The sequence below is a fragment of the Anguilla rostrata genome, chromosome 2 (genome assembly GCF_018555375.3).
Source record: "Anguilla rostrata isolate EN2019 chromosome 2, ASM1855537v3, whole genome shotgun sequence".
In the NCBI taxonomy this organism is placed as follows: domain Eukaryota; kingdom Metazoa; phylum Chordata; class Actinopteri; order Anguilliformes; family Anguillidae; genus Anguilla; species Anguilla rostrata.
Window position 1 is genome coordinate 21,642,524 of NC_057934.1, and position 20,215 is coordinate 21,662,738.

General features: G+C 53.1%; 1 protein-coding gene across 31 annotated transcripts in view; it reads left to right on the forward strand.

Annotated features, from left to right (window-relative positions):
- Nucleotides 1-20,215, forward strand: part of tcf7l2 (transcription factor 7 like 2) — a 108,869-nt gene that overhangs the window by 24,347 nt on the left and 64,307 nt on the right. For all 31 annotated transcript variants that reach the window (XM_064321176.1, XM_064321183.1, XM_064321192.1 and 28 more), the window contains exon 4: nt 14,053-14,154. In XM_064321176.1, the coding sequence (XP_064177246.1) occupies nt 14,053-14,154 (102 nt within the window). The remainder of the gene's footprint in view (nt 1-14,052; nt 14,155-20,215) is intronic.

The following is a 20,215-nucleotide window of genomic DNA, read 5'->3' on the forward strand; positions in this document are numbered from 1 at the left end:
ATCTGAGTTGATCTGAAAACGTGCTAAATCTACATGTACGCAAAGCCAACGGGGCGTTTGGATCTAACGAACAAATGGGAAATCTCAGTCTCATTAACACAAAAACTGTGTTTTGGAAGAATCACGGTTCTCATTTTATTTGAAGTGAAAGCGATGACATGGGATGACACGTTGTGGGCTGGCGTCGGGCTGTTGGGCCAGTGGTATATTCCCCCCCACTCTGTATATTCAATTACACTTGCAGCAGTATCATAATCGTATGAGCAGGGTCTCTTATGAGCTCTGTGAAGAAAATCTGGATCTGTCTCTCCTGAATGGGAGCACATTTCACGATGGTTGGGTCCCTGGGTTTTCAGACGTGATAATTTACTACGGATGTAAGGGGGAGAGAAAGGGGGTGTTTTCTGCTCTGTAAATACAGGCATGAAGTGTTTAAGTGTATCTATAATTACGTTCCTCACCCCCCCTCCCCTCTTAAACACCATCTCGCTGCACTCAAATTAACATGGAAATGTGGGTCTGTCCTGTTACCCTGGCTGCTTTAGCAAGCCTGTCTTTCTGCATGCCTGTTCAGTTCTAATGCGCGTCAGCACGGTCGTCTGTTTCACTGGACCCGACCTGTGTTCATTCAAGCGTTAGCATGGCTGTGTTTCCCCAGGCCTAGCCTGTCTGAATACAAGCATTAGCATGGCTGTGTTTCCCAAGGCCTAGCCCGTTTTAATACAAGCGTTAGCATGGCTGTTTACCAAGGCCTAGCCTGTCTGAATACAAGCCTTAGCATGGCTATGTTTCAGCAGGCCTAGCCTGTTTTAATACAAGCATTAGCATGGCTGTTTCCTAAGGCCTAGCCTGTCTGAATACAAGCGTTAGCATGGCTGTGTTTCCCAAGGCCTAGCCTGTCTGAATACAAGCGTTAGCATGGCTGTGTTTCCCAAGGCCTAGCCTGTCTGAATACAAGCGTTAGCATGGCTGTGTTTCCCAAGGCCTAGCCTGTCTGAATACAAGCGTTAGCATGGCTATGCTTCACCAGGCCTAGCCCGTTTTAATACAAGTATTAGCATGGCTGTGTTTCCCAAGGCTTAGCCTGTCTGAATACAAGCGTTAGCATGGCTATGCTTCACCAGGCCTAGCCCGTTTTAATACAAGTATTAGCATGGCTGTGTTTCCCAAGGCCTAGCCTGTCTGAATACAAGCGTTAGCATGGCTATGCTTCACCAGGCCTAGCCCGTTTTAATACAAGCATTAGCATGGCTGTGTTTCCCAAGGCCTAGCCTGTCTGAATACAAGCGTTAGCATGGCTATGCTTCACCAGGCCTAGCCCGTTTTAATACAAGCATTAGCATGGCTGTGTTTCCCAAGGCCTAGCCTGTCTGAATACAAGTGTTAGCATGGCTGTTTCCCAAGGCCTAGCCTGTCTGAATACAAGTGTTAGCATGGCTGTTTCCCAAGGCCTAGTCAGTTTTATTACAAACATTAGCACGGCTGTGTTACTCCAGGCCTAGTTTGTTTTAAATGTGCACATAAGCCTCCCTGTCACTGACGTTGACTGAAGCCTCTGTCCTAGCTGTGCATTTGCGCCTGTCTCGTCCAGGTTCATGTCTGGTAAGGGGTCTGGCTGATCACTGGGAGTAGACCCAGCCTGATGGTTTTTTTGTTGAGACTGGTTGCTGGTATCCTTCAGAGTTCCCTCCATGCATTTGAGACACAGAGAAGGGTGGCGAGGTTGATATTCCATGGTTAAAGCGGTGTGTGTCAGTGGGACGGTACGTGGGGGAGGAGGTCTACCACGTTCACGGAGAACAGCCTCCTTTTTACGGGACGTGTCCCGTCCCCACCCCGTTCACCCGTCTGTGTTGCCAGAATGATCTTCGTTGGTTAAGGGGGGTTTGAGTTGGGGGTGGGAGGGGGGGGGGTTGGGGGGATCTCCCTGATGGGACCTGAAATGGGTTTTGGGTAGAGAGATCCTGCCCGTATGTCTGTTGCAGGATATTTAAACCTTGGGTCCCTCTCTCTCTCTCTCCCTCTCGCTCTCTCCTGTCTCTTCCTCTCTCTCTCTCTCCCTCTCCTCTTCTGCTCGCTGCTCTCTCTCTTCTCTCTCTCTCTCTCTGCCTGTCTCTTTCTCTCTCTCTCTCTCTCTCTCTCTCTCTCTCTCTCTCGCTCGCTCTCTCTCTCTCTCGCTCTCTCTCGCTCTCTCTCTCTCTCTCTCTCTCTCTGCCTGTCTCTCTCTCTCTCTCCCTCTCCCTCTATCTGTGGAAGGCTGTTTTTTCTCTCCTCGTAGAACCGAAGGATTAGGTTTCGCTCTCAGAAAAATGAGACGGTTAAAAGAGCGTATTAAAGATTTATCGATAATTGGCTGGTGTGATGATGTCTGTCAGCGGTGTTTGTGGACTGTGGAGGTTTTAGATGGATTGTGGAGTGATTGAGCGCTGCTGTAATTAGCCGCGAGTCTGTTCTTCTGAAAAAGCCAATGTCAGACCGCGTAGGGGCGGTCAAGGGTGCAGGCGGGGGGGTCGGTCGCGGGGGGGGGGGGGGAGACGGGAGGTGGTGGGGGGTCATTATAAGGGTTGATTTGGAGGTGAGGGGTTTGGTTCTTGGGGAGGGGGGGGGGGGGGGGGTCTCTGACCTCCGGTGTCACATTGCTGGCGAAGAGTCCTGCATTTTAATGAGCTCTAATAGCCGCCTGCGCTTAATTCGCTCCTTTATTTAATGTATATATTTATTATTCATTAATTTCATACTTATTTCATTACCTTTTTTTTGCTTGTGTGTGGCGCAGCGTCCTCTGCCCGGCCCGGTAAGGTGTTTGTTGGCGGGTGAAGAGCGAACTCGGACCCGCTGCGCTTTCCCGCCCGTCCCCGCGGCGTTGTCGCGCGGCGTTAGCGCGTGTTCCCGTACCCGCCGCGGCGTGGCCGGCATGCGCACGTACGGCGGCGCGGGGAAAGCGTGACCCGGCGCATCATCTGGAGGGCGCGGGTGGGGCGTCGGGCGCGTAAGCCTCCCCGCGGCGCTATAAAGTGTAGAAAATAAAATAAAGCAAACCCCGTAAGGACGCGCGCTTCGTTTCGGGCTCGAACCGCGGTCCGGACTGAGCCGGGATTCCGCCGGCCTTCGTCTTTGGCGGCAGCGCGAAACCGCGGTCGCTTTCAGGCGGTCGCCGTCTCCGTCGGCTGAAACCCGCCCTGAAAAAAGAGAGGCGTGAACTATGGGAAGGTTGTCGTGCTCTCTCTGACACGGGGTCGCTTGGTTTCACCCTCCCTCCCAAACCCCCCACCCCCCCCGCGCTCGGCGTCTGCTTCCCGCTCTATATTTAGAGCCGTCTGCAGCCGCGGCCATCGCCAGCGCCGTTCGCTCCGCCCGCGTTTCAAACGGCCGGCCGGCCGGCCGGTGCTCCGGCAGCTTCCCCCTGACGCCCCGGCGCTTGTAGTAACGAGGGGTGTGTGGGGGGCAGAGGTCGCGACCTCGTGACCCCGACCCCGCGTCCCGCCCGGGAGGTGGTCGGGTTCGCGTGCCTTCCTTTTGGTTTCAGGCAGAGTCCCGCGGAGCGGTGGGCGTGCCCGGCCGCGTTTCACCGCCCCGGTGCGTCTGCCGTCTGTGCGCGTCCTGCTTCTGCGCGCGCACGCTGGCCTGATTATCCACCCGGGCCCTGTTCTCCGAGACCTTTGGCACATGCCAAACCTCTTAGTGCGCGGAAGACCGATAACGTGACGCGGCGATTGCTCGCGGCGCTTGTTTCGCGCCGGCCGTCGGCTGCGCTGTTGGTTTCGCGTGTCCTGAGAGGCGCCGCGCGTGCTGAAGGTCCGAACGAATCGGTTCTTCGGTTCTGTCCTGACGGACGGGAAATTGAAACGCGAAGTCGCAGGCAGTCTGTTGTTTTCCTTTTCCCCCGAGCGGCGGGCTGGAGGAGCGTTGCATTAGGGCACCGAAGGCCTCCGTAATCTCTGTGTGTTTGAGTAGCGTGCCGTCACCCCGCCTGCAAAGCAAACAGCCGCCGAGGCGAACCCGTCGGCCGCCGACGCGGCAGGGCCGGCGCTCCGTGTCCCGTCTTGTTGTCAGCAGGGTGGCGGCGGGCGGCAGAGAGACGAACGTGGCGCTACCGGGCCTCGCCTCCCCCTCCCCCTCGTCCCTCGCTCCTTTGTTTCGGGGGTCTGAAAGTGTACCAAAGTTAACGGGCTAGGCAGCCCACCGCGCCGGCCTGCAGCCGCATCGATACCCGGGAAGCGCGAAAAAATCAGAAATACAAAGAAAAAGGAAAAAAAAAAAAATTTTCTAGAAGGAGGGAAAGGTGGAGTCGGGGGAAAAAAAAGGAGGGAGACCTTGCAGTGAGAACTCGGGGAGGGAGAGAGAGCGAGGGAGCGGGAAAGGGGGAGAGAGAGAGAGGGGTAGCGCCTTGTGCCCTGTGCTGTCAGCTGCAGGAAGCCCCTCGCGGTTCTGGCTTTGGAGTAAACGTGGGCCCGGCGGAGCTCCTCCTGCCCCGAGGCACTCAATCCGCCGGCCTTCCCACAATTCCACTTTTATTTTCCTGCTTGCGAAAATGCCTCTGGCTGTCAGAGCTGGTGGGGCCTTTTTTTTTTATTCTTTTTTTTTTTATTTACTCATAAAATGTGTATTAGGAGAACTAAGCAGATTTGAAGAGCCCTCGTGTAACCCTAACTTTCAGTTTTATGCCGACTTCTGGCTCTTGGCTCCACCCACGCCCCCACCCCCCCTCACCACCACCCCCCACCCCCGAAATCTTGCCTTCCTCCTCGTACGAGTAGTTCGATATGGAGGTCTCCCCCGCGTTAGTACCCCCCAATCACGGCTGCCCCTCCGCTTCGGAAGCTATTAGAGTGCGTTGTTATTTTTATTACACAGGATTGCGTCCGCGCTTGAGTTGCGGGAGGCGGGTTTATGCACACGCAGCGCTCCCGGCCCCGACGCCGCGGCAACGTGACAACGTTACTCGCCGCGCCTGGAAGAACGCTCGCCCTTCCGTTTCTCAATTAGTGCATCGTTACTGCGAGCGCTTAATATATAGAAAACAATCCAAAAGTGTATGCGTTCATTTATTTGCCTTCTAAATTAAATGGATTATTCTTTAGTAGATAGTAATGTACATAGCAATAAAGCGCACACACACACGTAAATACCACATGCATATATATACCTCGCACAAGTGTGTGTGTGTGTGTATATATATATATATATATATATACACACACACACACGTGACATATGATAAGCTTGTTTTTGGTGTTTGAAACGTACGTACACTTATGTAAATGGCCTGCGCTCGTTTGCTGGAATGTGTGTGAACGTTATTTTGTGCTGTGAATAGGTCAGGCCGTGTGACCAAGTGTAAGAGTGTGTTTTCTGTCTGCGAGCTGTGGCCCTGTCCTGTACTGTCCAAACCCCCCCTGTACTGACCCCCCCCCCCCCCCGGCAACAGGCCAGTTGCGTTTGTCTCGCCCTCGTGCCATAACTGCCACAAGTGTCGTTCGCCCCCCTCCCCTCCCCCCCATGCATGGCTGGAATGGAAAGCTCGGTCTCCGTGGCGACTCCGGGAGCTCCATGTGCTGGCTGTAAATTTTGTCCCGAGCGGGAGGCGGGTCGTTCTGGAATCGCTCACGTTGCTGAAATGCTTCGCGGCAGAGAGGCCGTGTCGCCGTCGCCACGCGTCCCCGTTCCCCTGCCCCGGGGAGCTTAAATGTCACGAGCCCCTGTGCGTCGCCGTAGCCCCCCCCCCCCCCGCCGCGCGTCTGCTGGCCGCCCGGCTCGCTACGGGCCGAGCCTCGCTTGCTGTTTCCCCGTTCGCTGGGCCTTTGGGTTAAGTGACCGCGGGATCCAGGGGAAAGCAGAGGCCAGACCTGAGCAGTAACGGCTCATGTTTTTGACCTTGACCGGGTAAAGGGTTGCCAGAGAGAATGAGACCCATTACTGCTGCTGCTGCACAGACTGTATCTGATGCCGGCCCCTCTCCCCCCTCCCCCCCTCGTCCGTGTCAGCTGGTCCGTCGCACTCGTTTATAAGTTTGCCGTCGTGCTTTGGAGGAAGGGGAGGGGCCAGCGCCGGGGGCCCGGGGACGCGGCGCTGGATCCGTAGCGTTTTTTCCGAGGGCGTTAGTATCAGCGTTATTGCCGATGATTCATTAAGCGCTCTGATGTCTGTCTGGCCGGTCGCCGTGGCGAGGAGATCCCGCTGGATTTGGTGGGGGCTTGTTAGCGCTGCGATGACAGCTCGCACATGCCAGGGTCACGCTGGAGACTGCGGCGTCCAATGGAAGGGGCCAAAGGAGCGCTTCACGAGACGAGGAAAACAAAATAACCAACTAAAGTTTTGCTAAAGCGCCGATTTGGGTACATTTATTTAATGGATTTTTTTGTGTGTTATGTGAAGTATGTGGATGGGTTCATTCCCTGGGTGTGGGGTTGCTCTGGCGATTTCTTTTCATTCGCTCTCCTCTCTCTCACTGCCATAAATTCAAATTAAAAAGCGCTTTATTGGCCGGAAATCTGTCAATGCCAAAGCATGCAGCAACATATCTGAACACAAATGCAGATGAAAAAGCGGCTGTGTATATGTTAGCATAATGGTGACCGCAAAAACAACGAAATATTGTTATTATTACTATTATTGTTTTTGTTACAATAATAGTAATAATTAATTATTGTTATTATAGTGTACGAAAAACAAGCTCTCCCTCTCTTTCTCTCTCTGGATAGTTCATGCGAGGCGTTAGATATTTCAGCACTTCTAGAAGGGTTTAGCTCCCTCCTCCTTCCAGTTCATCAGAGACAATTGAGTCATTCAGTTCCCATTGTGAGGCCTTTGGCACGGACGCGGGGGGGGATTAGACTGAGGGGAAACCCCTGGGTGTTTCTGGCAGGCGATGGTGGGTGTTGGCACTTGAGCAACGGGGCTGCAGATGGGAGAAGCCGTGGCCTGAATGGGGCAGAGGTCAGGGGTCGAGGGTCAGGGGGTCATGGGCCGACGTGCGTCGCGCCCGTCGTCCGCCCGTCCGTTGTCAGGTGCGTTCGTGCGGTCGGGGTGGGGGTGGGGGTGGGGGAGGGGGGCGTGCAGACCTGTTCCTTTCTCTGACTGTCACGCAGTGCAGCCTGCAGGATTGGTGCAGGAGGAGCCCCAGCGGAGGAGCGCTCGGCCTGCCTGTACATGCGCGTACCGCGCACTGTAATTCTCCGCTGCTTTTCAGTGTGATTGACGGGCCGCTGAGGGCGGGGCCCGAGGCGAGGGGCGGAGGCACAGGGTGGGGGTGGGGGTGGGGGGGGTGGGGGGGGGGGGGGGGGGGTGTGTCGCCTGTCTGAAGAGTTCCAGAGACCGCGAGTGTGCTCCCTTGCGTGCGTTTTGAAAGAGCACAACAAATGCGCCTGTTCGGACGCACCCTCCAAAACAAGGCGAAGAAAAGCGCGAGCTCGGTCGACGCTCCCGCCTTATTGGCTGCGGCCACGCGGCTCCCTGCGGCTGGGGCCTGCGCCCCTGCGGTTAAAGACGCGCCGGCGCGGCGACCGGCGTTCCCTGCGCCGTTTCGTTTCCTGGATTCGACCTCCATCGGAGACACCCCTGCTGTACCCCCCCCCCCGACCCGTATTTTCCACCAAGCTGGAAAATTACGAAAAATAACAAAACAAATAAAACTGGTGATAATTGTTGCTTTGTCACTTTACCTGACAATTAAGTCCGCTGAGCCGGAGGAGGGTGAGTCAATAACTCCACTGCAGCAGAAACCGCAGGCCGGTATCCTGCAGTGAACTCGCCTCATTACGCCATCTGCCATTGAGCAATGCTTCTGAAAGAGGGAGTGTGAGGGGGGAAGAGAGAGAGAGAGAGAAAGAAGGAGAGAGAGAGAGAGAGAGAGAGAGGAGAAGAGAGAGAGAGAGAAAAGAGAGGGAGGGAGAGAGAGAGAAGAGGAGAGGGAGAGGAGGAGGAGAGATAGAGAGAGAGAGAGAGAAGGGAGAGAGAGAGAGAAAGGGAGAGAAAAGAGAGAAAGGGTCGGTCTGTGGCGCAAATGTTCAAGATCGGAACGGTGTATGTTTTTTGTTTTTGTATAGAATCCAGAATCCAGAGGCTGTGCCCTAATGTTTTGGGGTTGTGTGGCTGTAACTTTTTTTTTTTTTTTTTTTTTTCCCCAAGTGAATGTAATGCACAGTGGGTTCTAGCTGTGTTTTCCTGGGTGGGGCTGGGGGTGGGCTCGGGGTCGGGGATTTCACCCATTCACCTTTTTTCCCCCCCCTCATTTTACTCAAAAACCTGTTTCTGTTTAAGTTTGGAGAAATGCATTCCTGCCAAGTTGAGCTAAGAAGATTGACTGCCTCCGTTTCGCGGGCAGCGCTTGGCGTGTTTACGGGAGCAGGCGCTCCGCTGCGGAACTCGCCAAGCAAGTTTCTGCGAGGCGCAAGCCAAGGTGCTGATATCGATACGTAAATCAAGCGGCTGAAGCCAGCTGTCGTTTCTCGAGGGATTACAATTTGGATAAAATGCAAAAAAATAATATTTAAAAAAAATGCACACTTTAAAAGTAGCGGAGGCGGGGCTGTGTCTGGGTGGAGTGGTAGGAGATTCAGGCTCGCTCTTGTGCTCCTAGTTTGTTTTTTTAAATCCCAGCCTGTTGTGGATCTCCTGGTTGCTTTGCAGGTCAAGGTTTGGGGACAACTGCCTTTAAAAGCTTTCAGTGGGCTCACATCCGATGTGGTACAGATCAGGGATCCAGTGGGGTATGGCAGGGGGATCCAGTGGGTATGCAGGGGGATCCGTGGGTTGGCATGGGATCCAGTGGGGTATGAGGGGATCCAGTGGGTAGGCCAGGGGGGATCCAGTGGGGTATGGCCAGGGATCCAGTGGGGTATGGCAGTGGGATCCAGTGGGGTATGGCAGGGGGATCCAGTAGGGTATAGAGGGGGGATCCAGTGGGATATGGCATGGGGGATCCAGTGGGGTATGGCAGGGGATCCAGTGGGGTATGGCATGGGAGATCCAGTGGGATATGGCAGGGGGATCCAGTGGGGTATGGCAGGGGATCCAGTGGGGTATGGCAGGGGGATCCAGTGGGGTATGGCATGGGAGATCCAGTGGGTATGGCAGGGGGATCCAGTGGGGTATGGCATGAGGGATCCAGTAGGGTATGGCAGGGGGATCCAGTGGGGTATGGCATGAGGGATCCAGTGGGGTATGGCAGGGGGGATCCAGTGGGGTATGGCATGAGGGATCCAGTGGGTATATGAGAGGGGACAACAGTGGTCAGCAAGATCCTTCGGTCTCATTGTGCCTTAGCTCGTTCTGGGAAATCGCTGTAGAAAGGTAGGCATTGGAGGGAGAGTATAGTGGAGATCTTCTGATGGCATTCATGCGTTTGTATTGCCATACTAAGTAGGAGCTGTCATGTCTCTTATCCTTTTGTTTGTTTATGTAACTCTTGAAAGTAGGTTTTTGCGTGTTGTGTGTCTGTGTGTGTCTGTCTGTCTGTCTGTGTTTGTCTGTGTAAGAATGCTGCTGTTCAGGGTGTTCCATATTGTTGGCAGTAGTATCTGTGTGCTTTACTACTCACTGTATTGTTCATGCAAAGGTATTTCACACCTTCCGTTTGGCAGCTGAAAACAGTTTGCTATTTTATATTTTAGGTTTTCTATTTGCCATTTTGACAGTTTCTCTAAGTAAACTTGTCTAATTAATTTATTTAGATCGGTTCCTTTTCCCCCCATTTATTTTTCATGTTCTAAGTAAGCGGGATTGTTTTGTTTGGACTTTGGAAGCGTGCCGCGCTGACATCACACGGCGGGGGGGAGAGAGAGTGCCGCGCGTGAGGCCCGTCTGCCGAGGGCTCGCACGGTTCCAAAAAGGTCAGGGGTCGCCGGTAGGCTGGCGGCGGGGGATGGCCGCGAGCGGGCAGGTGGCCCAACCCGCTGAACGCAGCTGAGGGGGGGCGGGGGGACACATGATCCTGTCCCCGGCTCCCGCCGGCGTGATACGGAGAGCGCCTGGGTTAATTTATCTCCGCTCTTCGGAGGGCGACGGCGGGTCGCGGCGCGGAGAGGAACGCCCCGGTCTCTCCTGCGCGAGGCGCGCGGCCCGCGGCCCGCTTCTCCACGGGCGGGGTCCTGAGCCACGGCGCGTTGGGCGGGGTTAACGGCGTGTAGGTGTGGTGTAGGGCATGTGCAGGTGGGGTGTAAGGAACGGGGTGTGGGGTTTAACTTCGATAGCGTGTTTAGAATGAGTTGTTTCCCCCTGTAATGTAGCTGAAGGGCTTTGTTTTTTATCTTGCTGTTGTTCAGTGTTAGCCCCGGCCTACTTTCGTTATAAAGGCCCCAAGACTCCACTGCCAATGGTGGTCTAGTGACCAGTGGAGGACCGGAAAGCACTGGCCTTATTTACTAAAAGTATAGGTTTAAAATTTTAACTTAACTTTCTCCAAGTATACCGTCACTGCCTAACAGGCAGCATTCTGATTTCATTTGACAGATGTTGTTAGATAATAACCCCCCCCCCTTGCCCCACACCCCCAACCATCTGCAGAAGAAGGTTACCATGGTGTCAGCACATAGGGGGTGGTGCAAGTGGTGTGTTAGTCTGTCGACCGGTTTGTAAAAACATTTTTTTTTCCTTCTTTCCCAGTAGTTTGTCGAGAAGACCCGGCAGGTCTTCCTCTTGTTTTATTGGCTGTCACACACTTCCCTGCAGTTGAAGGGAAAGCGGAGCCTCTTCATTACAGATACATTCTGCCCCGCAGGCCCTGATCTCAGAACAGCGTTTACCGCGCATCATTTGTTTGGGCCTGTAACGTGGGGCAGTGCTGACTGACCCTGGATCTGTGCCGTCCTTTCGGTTTCACCGCGTGAACCGCGGCAGAAGACCGGGCCCGGCTGATGTTCGGCCGCAGCCGAAGCCGCGGTCGTTCGGTCGCCGCGGGGGATGTTTTTAGAAAAGCGGGGCCCAAGCGCAGGCCTGCGCACGCCAGCCGAACACCGCTTCCTCTCGCCTTGAGGTCTGGAGTCCTGCCGCCGAGGTGCGGAGTGTGCTCCGGGAAACGAGGCGCGGTCTCCGCGAGCCCCGCCCGCCGCCGAGGAGCCCGGCGGCCGCCGTCTGTAGCGGTGCCGTCCCGCCGCTCGCGCCCGATTGGCCCACTGGCCTTCCACGACTTTGCGGGGCAGTTATTTGAAATTTGGGAATTTTCCACATTTTTTATTTTTATTTTTAGTTCCCCTCTTTTTTGGATCTGTGCTTGTTCCACCCGCACTTGTGAGTGGAGCGCTGTGGCTAAAGAGGATGCGTTCTGCTGATACACTCTGAGCCAGAGTTTTACACTCGGAAGTGCACACAGCACTGCAGGAAAGATTTAGCGCAGGTCGGAGGATACCTCTTGGAGAAGAGAAACCGAAAGACATCGACTGTCTCTTGGCCTCTTAATCACAGGGGATGATGACTGTGTCTTGCACACAACCTCACCCCCCATGCGGACACACACATGCGCACACACACACACACAGAAACTGGAAACATTCAGACGCTCGCATACTATTTTTCTCCCCAGGTACACACTTGCGTACGCGCGTGCATTGTGTGTGTGGGGTCGTTAGGCCGGGCGTTGCGTGCGAGCGTTGTTCGGTGGGTAAAGGCAGAGAGGGCCGTGGCCGCGTCGGTTGCCGCGGCAGGCCGGCGGTGGAGGGCGGATTGGGGCGGCAGCGCTACGATGGGCGCGGCAGCAGCGTGCGCGGCCGGCAGTTGCTTGGGCTGGGCCGCGTGGAGGCGAGCGGTGGAGGGCGGATTAGGGGCGGCCGGCGCAGCGTCTCTCCGCAGGCACGCCGCGCCGCCCATCTGCTTTCGCTTTGCTCTCTCAGCGGTGGGAGCAACGGCCTCATTTCCTCCAGCCAGCGCGCTGCCAGAACAGTCGCAAAGGCCACCCCCCCCCCTCCTCCCCAAATCCACCCCTACGCATCATTCTGACCCCCCCAACCCCCAGCCCCATCCCTCTGCCCCATGTCTCTTTCCCAGACTCTTTCAGGGGCAGGAAGTGCTGTCAAAGCATGCAGGTGACCGGGTTGCCAATACAGGTTTTTTGGAATGTTTTTTTTTTTTTCTTCAGAATTCTAAGTCAGTGTTCTAGAACTCCATTGCTTTCGGTTACCAGCGCTGGTTGTTACATCAGCATTAGAACGTTCATTTTAAGAATATTATAATCGCAAATCACACTTGCACCTTATAGGGTTACGTAGGTTTTTCCCTTTTATTTTTAATGCGATGATGCTTCCCCGGAGGGGTGGGTGTACGAACTGCGGTGCAAGGCCCTTCCCACATCGCGTTCGCTTGGCTGTTTCTTGGGGTGCGCGGTTTCCCATTGGATAGTGCCACCCGCTCACTCCCATTGGCCTGCTCTCTGGAGGGCCGGCCCCCTCTCCAGCCTTCAGGGCGACCTCAGATGGCTGCGATGCTCCCTCTCGCTGTGGTGATAGCTTATCGGCATGGGAACGTGTGGCCATTAAGGCGAGAGTTAGCTTGGGGGCGCCAGCTCAGCGGCCCACTTGTTGAGCGGTGTAATGCGTTGGAGCCGGGGGGGGGCGAGGATGCTGGGTGACACTGATACACGGACATCGGTGTCCCATCTGATTCACCCCCTCCTGTTACCAACCTGAAGAGGGGTGTAGGGCCAGAGCTGGGGTTTTTTGAGATTAGGGTTTGGGTTTTTGTTTGGTTTCAAGCTTCAGGTTTGGGTTGGTGGTTAGTTTGGTTATGGAAGTTTGTACCCGCTCGTGCAACCACTGCACTGCGGAAACTTTTCTTATGGGCTGGCATTTGCAGTCTCGCCTCATGGTTGTTTGTCTTATCACGAAAATGGTAATATTAGGCAGGCTAAAGGATGCGGGACACAAACTTGTGGGAAAGTGTCATTCTGTGTCTCGGGGGCAAGGAAATCTGACATCTGGAAAGGCAAACTTTTAGATGAGTAGGTTTTTTTTTGGAATATTTTTTTTTTCTTCTGAATCACATGTCAGTGTTCTAGAACTCCATTGCTCTCAGCTGTCAGCAGTGTTACATCTGCTTCTGAATGTGCAAGTTAAGAACACTCTAATCTCATTTTAGTGATCTTACACCATAAAGGGTTAATTTTTGCAGGCCAGCTGGATCATGTTTTTATTTAAGGAAGTACTGGGAAATTAGCTGGCTGCCTGCTATATGAGGCATAATGAGGTTTAAGGTCTTTATTGTAAAGTGGAGAGTGGCAGGAAATTGAGCTTGGTGAGGGATCATATTGTTACGCCTCTTTGGTAATTCTCTGGTAATAGAGTGGGCGGGGCAGACAGAGTGTGGGCGGGGCAGACTGTGTGGGTGGGGAAGACAGAGTGTGGGCGGGGCAGACTGTGTGGGTGGGGCAGACAGAGTGTAGGTGGGGCAGACTGTGTGGGTGGGCACTTTAGATACCGGACTTGGAAGAGGAATTTGAAAGAGTGGCCACTTAATTCTCCAGCACCTTGATTATTTAATTTCGTTAGTTAATTAGTTTCTAAAAAATGAATCTGTGTGTGTCTGTGTAAGCCCCAGTGCCTTAGTGCTGGCAGCAGAGTCTCGGCATGTTAGGATGCACTTGTGTTTAATTACGTTTTGGAATTGCGTTTTTTTAGTGGAACTGGGCAAATAAATGTTATGACAGTGTTGCACAGAGGAGCATTAGACATTGTATGAGAGGGATTGGCTGAATAGAGGTGTCATTACTCTGAAATAATTCAGAATTACCCCCCCCCCCCCCTCAACTACAAATTCAGTGATATTGCTGAATTAGGAGATATGTGATTTAAAAAAATAAAAATATATATAGATATATTCCAACCAATTCCAAATGTGATGATTCATCAAAAGCCTCACTTCCTCAATCGCAGCTCATGTGCCATCCTTTCCCTCCTGAACTTCATTTGAATTCCTTTTTTTTTTTAAATCATGTGATCATTTTTTGGGAAATATTTGCTTTCTTTTTTTTTAACGCTCATTTGTTTCTGTTTTGTTTTTCTTTTCTGCATTGTTAACATGCTTATTCTTTGTTTCTCCGTTTTTTTGTTTCTTTCTGCCACTCAGTACCTGCAGATGAAATGGCCCTTACTAGATGTTCAAACAGGAAGCCTACAGAGCAGACAGGCCCTCAAAGACGCTCGCTCTCCATCGCCGGCACACATTGTTGTAAGTAACACCCGCTAGTCATTATGTTTACCTTTTTTTAGACTACTTCTGTCTGTTCCTTTTGCACCCTTCTACGTTACTACCTACACAGGCTTCTGAGTGAGAGACTGGGACGGATGTTATGATGTCACGCTGGAGGAGCGCCCTCGTTCCCCTCCTTCGTCCACTGGAACGCGGGCGTTGAATTTGTCGATAATTCGCTAAATTCGGTAGTTTTTGTAAAAGTGCTTTTTTTTTTTTTTTTTGGGCTGTGGAACTGATGCATTCTGGGAAAATGCCACTGCTGCTTTAAACAAGCTGCCCCCCCCTCCCCTCCCCTCCCATGCGCGGAAAATAGAAGCAGCGCACTTTCGGCGCAGCGTAGGCTCGAGTCTGCCTCTAGACGGAAGCCCCGGTGCATTCTGGTCCTGCTTCCACGAACGCCTACCTTTAACAAGAAGCTGGGAGGCGCGGGGACGCCGCGTACCTGTTGAACCAGGTAATTAGGCGAACAAACTTAGGAGCCAGCCCCGCTTATAAAGATGACCTGCTGCTCTCTGGAATGTTTATTCTGGTTTTATGAGCGTGACTCGGGCCGGGTTACGCTGGGGCTGCTTCGCTTCGCAGTTTTAATGAACAAAAAAAAAAAGCAAAAATGAATCCATAGAGGAAAAGCTGACTGGCTCGCGGTCTCGAGACACTGAACAGGATGTTTTCAGTGAGAAAATGTTTTCACCGTGGCTGTCTGTCAAAAAAAAAAACAAAAAAAAAAAGAAAGATCAATATTGATAGCGCGTGTGAGTCTACGCCTGTGTTTGATTAATTTCATTTACGTGTGGGAAAAGCCAGTGAAGAGAGAACCGTGTTTTTTTGGCTTTATAGCGTTTTGTGGTAATAAGAGCAGATGGTTTGTTATAATTGAGAGAATCGAGGTTGTGGTTCTAACTTTGCCTTTTTTTAAGTCTTTGTTGTATTTGGATAAAGTAGCACCTTAAACTGTCTTAACAATAAGACATACGTGTCTGCAAAGGATGCCTTTTTGGGGGGGAAAGTGGCCTTTTGGAATTTCTAAAATAAATAAATTCTCATTTTTACATTCAGTTAATTAAAAGTTAGCCATAAGCAATTCAGGCAGTTAGTTTTTTTTAAGCCCTTTTCAATTATTTATTTTTTAAAAGTCTGACGTTAGAGGTGCTTTGCATCTGTATGACAAGGTCCCATTTTGGAGCTTTGCCTTGAGCCGCAGATAAAGACAGATCTGGCAAACCGGGGGGGGAGAGCGACAAACAAAAGAACCGCGGATTTCTGCCAATTTGATCCGAGCAGCGCTAAAAATAACCCTGACGGTAAAACCGGGATCATTTGAAACGGAAACTTGTCAAAAGTTACACGGCGCTCCGGAGTGGTGCTGCCGGGTGCGGTAATAAACAAAAAAAGACAAAGGAAGAGGAGAAGTCTTTCCCGTGCAGAAACGTGGTGGCACCGGTATATTTTCTGCTTCTCGGGGGTTTAATGGGGCCAGCCCACGTGCTTATTTTAAGACGAGAGAGAACGAGCAAGGAAAGTTATTTTCACGGTGCTGTGAAATAAAAGCCCGAGGCAGTTAACTGGCAGGTAAATATTTAAGTTTCATCCTGCTCGAGAGTTGGGCGTTATAAACGCTTATCAAGGTCGCTCTTTTATTGCTGCTCAGGAAGGGGCGTTTTGTAAGACGGGCGTTGGAAGTTGCCCCCGGTTGACTGGGCGTTTTGGAAGACGCGCCTTAGTCCCGACGTACGTGTGGAAGTGCCGCTCGTTAAAGTTCGCGAAGCGGCCCCGTTTGCCACAGTTTGGCGGGTTCGTTTCGGACAGGCCTGCATTTGTAACACCGTGAAAAACATTGGGGAGTGTGGGGGGGGTGGGGTGGGGGGAGGGGGGTCTGGGGGTTGCAACAGGTCGCGAGCTCATTCATGTTACGGAATCAAACGTGAAGTGCATCGCCTGTTGTCTCTTTCTTGGAGAGTTTACGCCTGTTTGATTGGGCGTTGCAGCCGTTTGCATCATGCCGTGTGGACCTTCGCACCTTTCCAGCGATTTGTCTGGCCTCGCAGTGCGAGAGGGAAATTGTGGGCTCGGGAGTTGTATGCAGGGGGGGGTCATTTGTGTTATTTTGCAAGGTTCCCCCAATTACCCCAGGGGACGACCCTGCTCTGCAGTCAGATAATGCCCCCTGTTTATTACCCCACCCCCAGCATGTTCCTCCTGTTAATAATGTTCCTCCTGTCTGTTAATAAACTCCAGTGTAAACAGTAGCCCTTTTTTTTCTGTTTTTCTTTCGGATGGCGAGAAATGGGACACGGTGACCTTTCGAGTGAAGAATGTGCGTCTGAACCGGCGAGATAAGACACCGCAGATAGCCCAGGGAGATAAGGAGCAGGATCCGAAGTTCAAGTGTCTCTTAATAAAGGGAGAGAGATGCAGAGAGAGAGAGAGAGGGAGAGAGAGACAGAGGGAGAGAGAGAGAGGGAGAGAGATGCAGAGAGAGAGAAAGAGAGGGAAGGTGAGAGAGAGAGAGAGAGAGAGAGGGAAGGTGGTTGGAGCGAGAGAGATAGAGAGAGTGAGAGAGCAGATTGGGTGAGAAGGAAAAGGAGAGAGAGAGAGAGGGAGCTAACAGGATTATGGAGGCCAGAGCAGACGGTCAGGTGTGGCTTTGAAGGTAGAATCGGCAGTAAAGGGGTTCGGGCCCTAATTCGACCGCTCCCTCCCAGGGCACGCTGCTCCCTCCTGACCACGCCCCGGGTCCCCTGCACCTGCACCCTGCACCCTGCGCGCGGGTCCCGAAGCGACCGTGTCATCGGCCGCCGCGTAGGCGGAGCTCCGCCCCTTACGCGGAGCTCCGCCCCTTAGGCGTCTCCCTCCACCCGCCTCAGAGAGCCGGAGCGAAACGCACCTCTGCGCGTCAGACTGGGCACACCGTCTGCCTCACACGGGCTCACTGCGCTCAGTGTCCTGCTCCTCATCATCATCGTCATCATCATCATAATAATAATAATAATAATAAGACTGGGCACACCGTCTGCCTCACACGGGCTCAGTGTGTTCAGTGTCCTGCTCATCATGGTCTCATCATCATCATCATCGTCATCATCATAATAATAATAATAATAATATTTCAAGGTAAATTAAGATTATATGCAATTCAATTAAATGTTTTGAAACTGCTGAACCAGTTTCAGTTTTGTGCCAGTTTTATTCTAGTGTTAATTTGTAAAAAAAAAAAAAGAGAAAAACATTTTTTTTAAGAATCTTGTTTTTGATTTTATTGTTTGTCAGATATTTTTTTTTCCCATTAAGAAAAAGTGAGAAAGAGAAAAAGGGGCAGAGAAAGGAAAGGAAAGAAAGCTCGGGGACAATGTGAAAGGAGAGTGAACTCGCCGGTCCCGCGGGAGCATTCAGGCCCCTTCCTCGGCCAATGGGAGCGGGCGGGGGCGGGGACGACCTCCCCTGAGTGAAGTGACAGGTTTTGACGTGAAGCAGCACGACGCCGTCGCTTCCGCCATTCAGAGAGAGCGACCCCGCGCATAGAGCCGCCCGCCGCATTCCTGCACGCTCGCGCGACGAGCAGGTGTGAGCCCCCCCCCCACCCCCCCGCCATTATGGGAACGGGCCCTCCTTAAAGCCATAGGGGGCTAAATCATTTTGGAGATTTTGCCCCCCTCCTCCTCCTCCTCCTCCCCCCCGCTCCCATTGACACATCCGCCTCTACTTTAAGCGTGAACCTCGGATCAGCTACCCCGTTTTCTCACCTCGAGATTCGGGGGTCAGGATTCGTTAGGTTTCCTAAGCCGATCTCGGTTCCGTTGTTTATGGGGGCAGACGGTCTCTCCAGGGGTTTTTTTTTTTTGCTTTTTAATGAAAAGGCGGGCGCCGGTGGGTAATTTGGGAAGGGTTGCATTTGGCAGGTCGGGATTAGTCTGATAATCTGGGATTTCCGGCCCGTTCAGCGCCCGCTGCGTCCGATGGTGTACGGCCGTCGCCCGTCAGGAAGAACCGCCAGTCGGTCGGGTCAGAAAACGGGTTTCCGTGGGCAGGCTGGTCAAACCGCGTTCAGCGCTAACAGAGAACGATCTGGATCTGTGAATCACACCCCCCCCCCCCCACCCCCCCACCTCGACCCACACGTGCCAACCGTTAATTTTTCATCCTAATTCTTTTCAGTTTGTTTGAAGAAATGTAAACCAGGCACGGTACTTGTTTTTAAGTTATCCGGATGTCTGACCGACAGCCAGTCGTGTGGGTTTAGGAGGGAGGGTTTGACCTTGCCTTTGACGGACGCCTTTAGCAACAAGGCTTCGTGAGCCGCCGTAATGGGCGGAGCCAACGCGTGCCGTCAGTCACCAGCTCGCAGGAAACGCGGCATCGGACACGTCACCGCTGGTCCGCGTCTCCGCCGACATCGGGGCTTTGCGAAGCTTCGTCTCCTAAGGCGAGCGTCGATGAACCCTGAGATTGAACCTGACCCAGCTGTTGAACCGGGTCCACCCCCTCCGTTGACCCCCCCCCCACCCCCTCCCCACCCCAGATAAGGGCTCCTCAGCAGGGTGACCAAACGAAATGAAATAAATAAAGTAAATAAGCGGGGTGAGACCTGGCGCTCCCGGCCTGCCCAGGGCAGCGTGCTGGTGTGTGTCAGGTTTTAATGATAGTTGTTAAAATTGACATGCTGGGAACTGGGGCAGAAAAAGAAAAAAAAAAGGAAAAAAAAGTCCTTCCCGAGGAGTCTTGTTTGGCCGGACAATGTCTCCTTTGTTTTCTTGGGCATTCACTGGGCTGCAGGCAACGGGGGAATGTTAACCACTTCCTGCCTGGAGCTGGGCGGTCGCGCGCGAGCGACTGAGCGAGCGAGGGAGGGAGGGAAACGGAGAGACAGAGGGAGAGAAACGGAGAGAGAGAGAGAGAGAGAGTGAGAAGTTCATTGTACAGCACCGTTGGTCTTAATTACGAGAGCAGGAACGCGAGCGGGAAAGTGTGGCTTACGGGACCTTTTCGGTAATGCTGCGCTCCTTCAGGTGGTGCAGGTGTAGTTACAGCATTCCCGACTCCTAAGTTTAAAACAATAAATAAAAAATGGGGAGTGGGAGAAACAAAAGTTTGATGAAAGGGGTTTGATGCAGGTAGGAAATGGGCACCATAATCTCCCAGCTTCTGGCCGTAGCTAGCAGATGAACACGGTCAGGGTCAGCGTTTTAATGTATATATATATATTTAGTATTATTGTTTGGTTTTTTGTAGGACAGAGCATACTTTAGGCTTTGTGTTTCCTTTAGAGCTGTGCACCTGGGCTGTTCTGATAATAGCTGTGAGCAGCAAAGGCCTCGCCACACAGAAGCCCCTCAGCCGCTAATGAGCACGCTCAGCCCCGCTCCCCTGACCAGACACCAGCCCAACTGTTTCTGTGGGGCCTCTCTCTCTCTCTTTCTCTCTCTCTCTCTCTCTCTTTCTGTCTCTCTCTTCTCTGTCTCTCTCTCTATCTCTCTCTCTCTCTCTCTGTCTCTCTCTCTCTCTCCCCCTCTCTCTCTCCCCCTCTCCCCCCATCCCCCTCCCCCTCCCTCCTTCTTGCTCTCAGACTCCACCCTTTGTTTAGCAGAAGGACAATGAGGCGTCAGTAGGCCCCACTTCAGGGTGTCAGAGGTGTCGAGATGCGCCTGAATGACCGCACGCATGACATCATTTGGCGTTGTGGCGAGGCGTAGGTAACGGTTACTGAAGGGTTGGGGGGGGCAGGGGGGGGCGAGATGGACTTTGGCGGGCGTTGACAGCGTTGCATTCGTAGCAGTCGACAGACGAGTCCGTTTTACAATCGTTCATTTGGGAAAACGTCCGGAGAGGGGATTTCGCCATGTTCGACTGAGGTCTGTCCAGGGAGGCGTTCCTTCACTCTAACCCGTCCACCGACCGTCTCACCGACCCACTGCGCCAGCTCCCGCAGTGACGTCTCCCGGCCACTAGGGGTGCTGAGCGGTGCGTGTGGGCAGGCAGACGGGCGGGGGGGGGGGGGGGGCAGCCCGGTCAGCAGTGCATCGCCGTAGCGTAGCCGTTACGT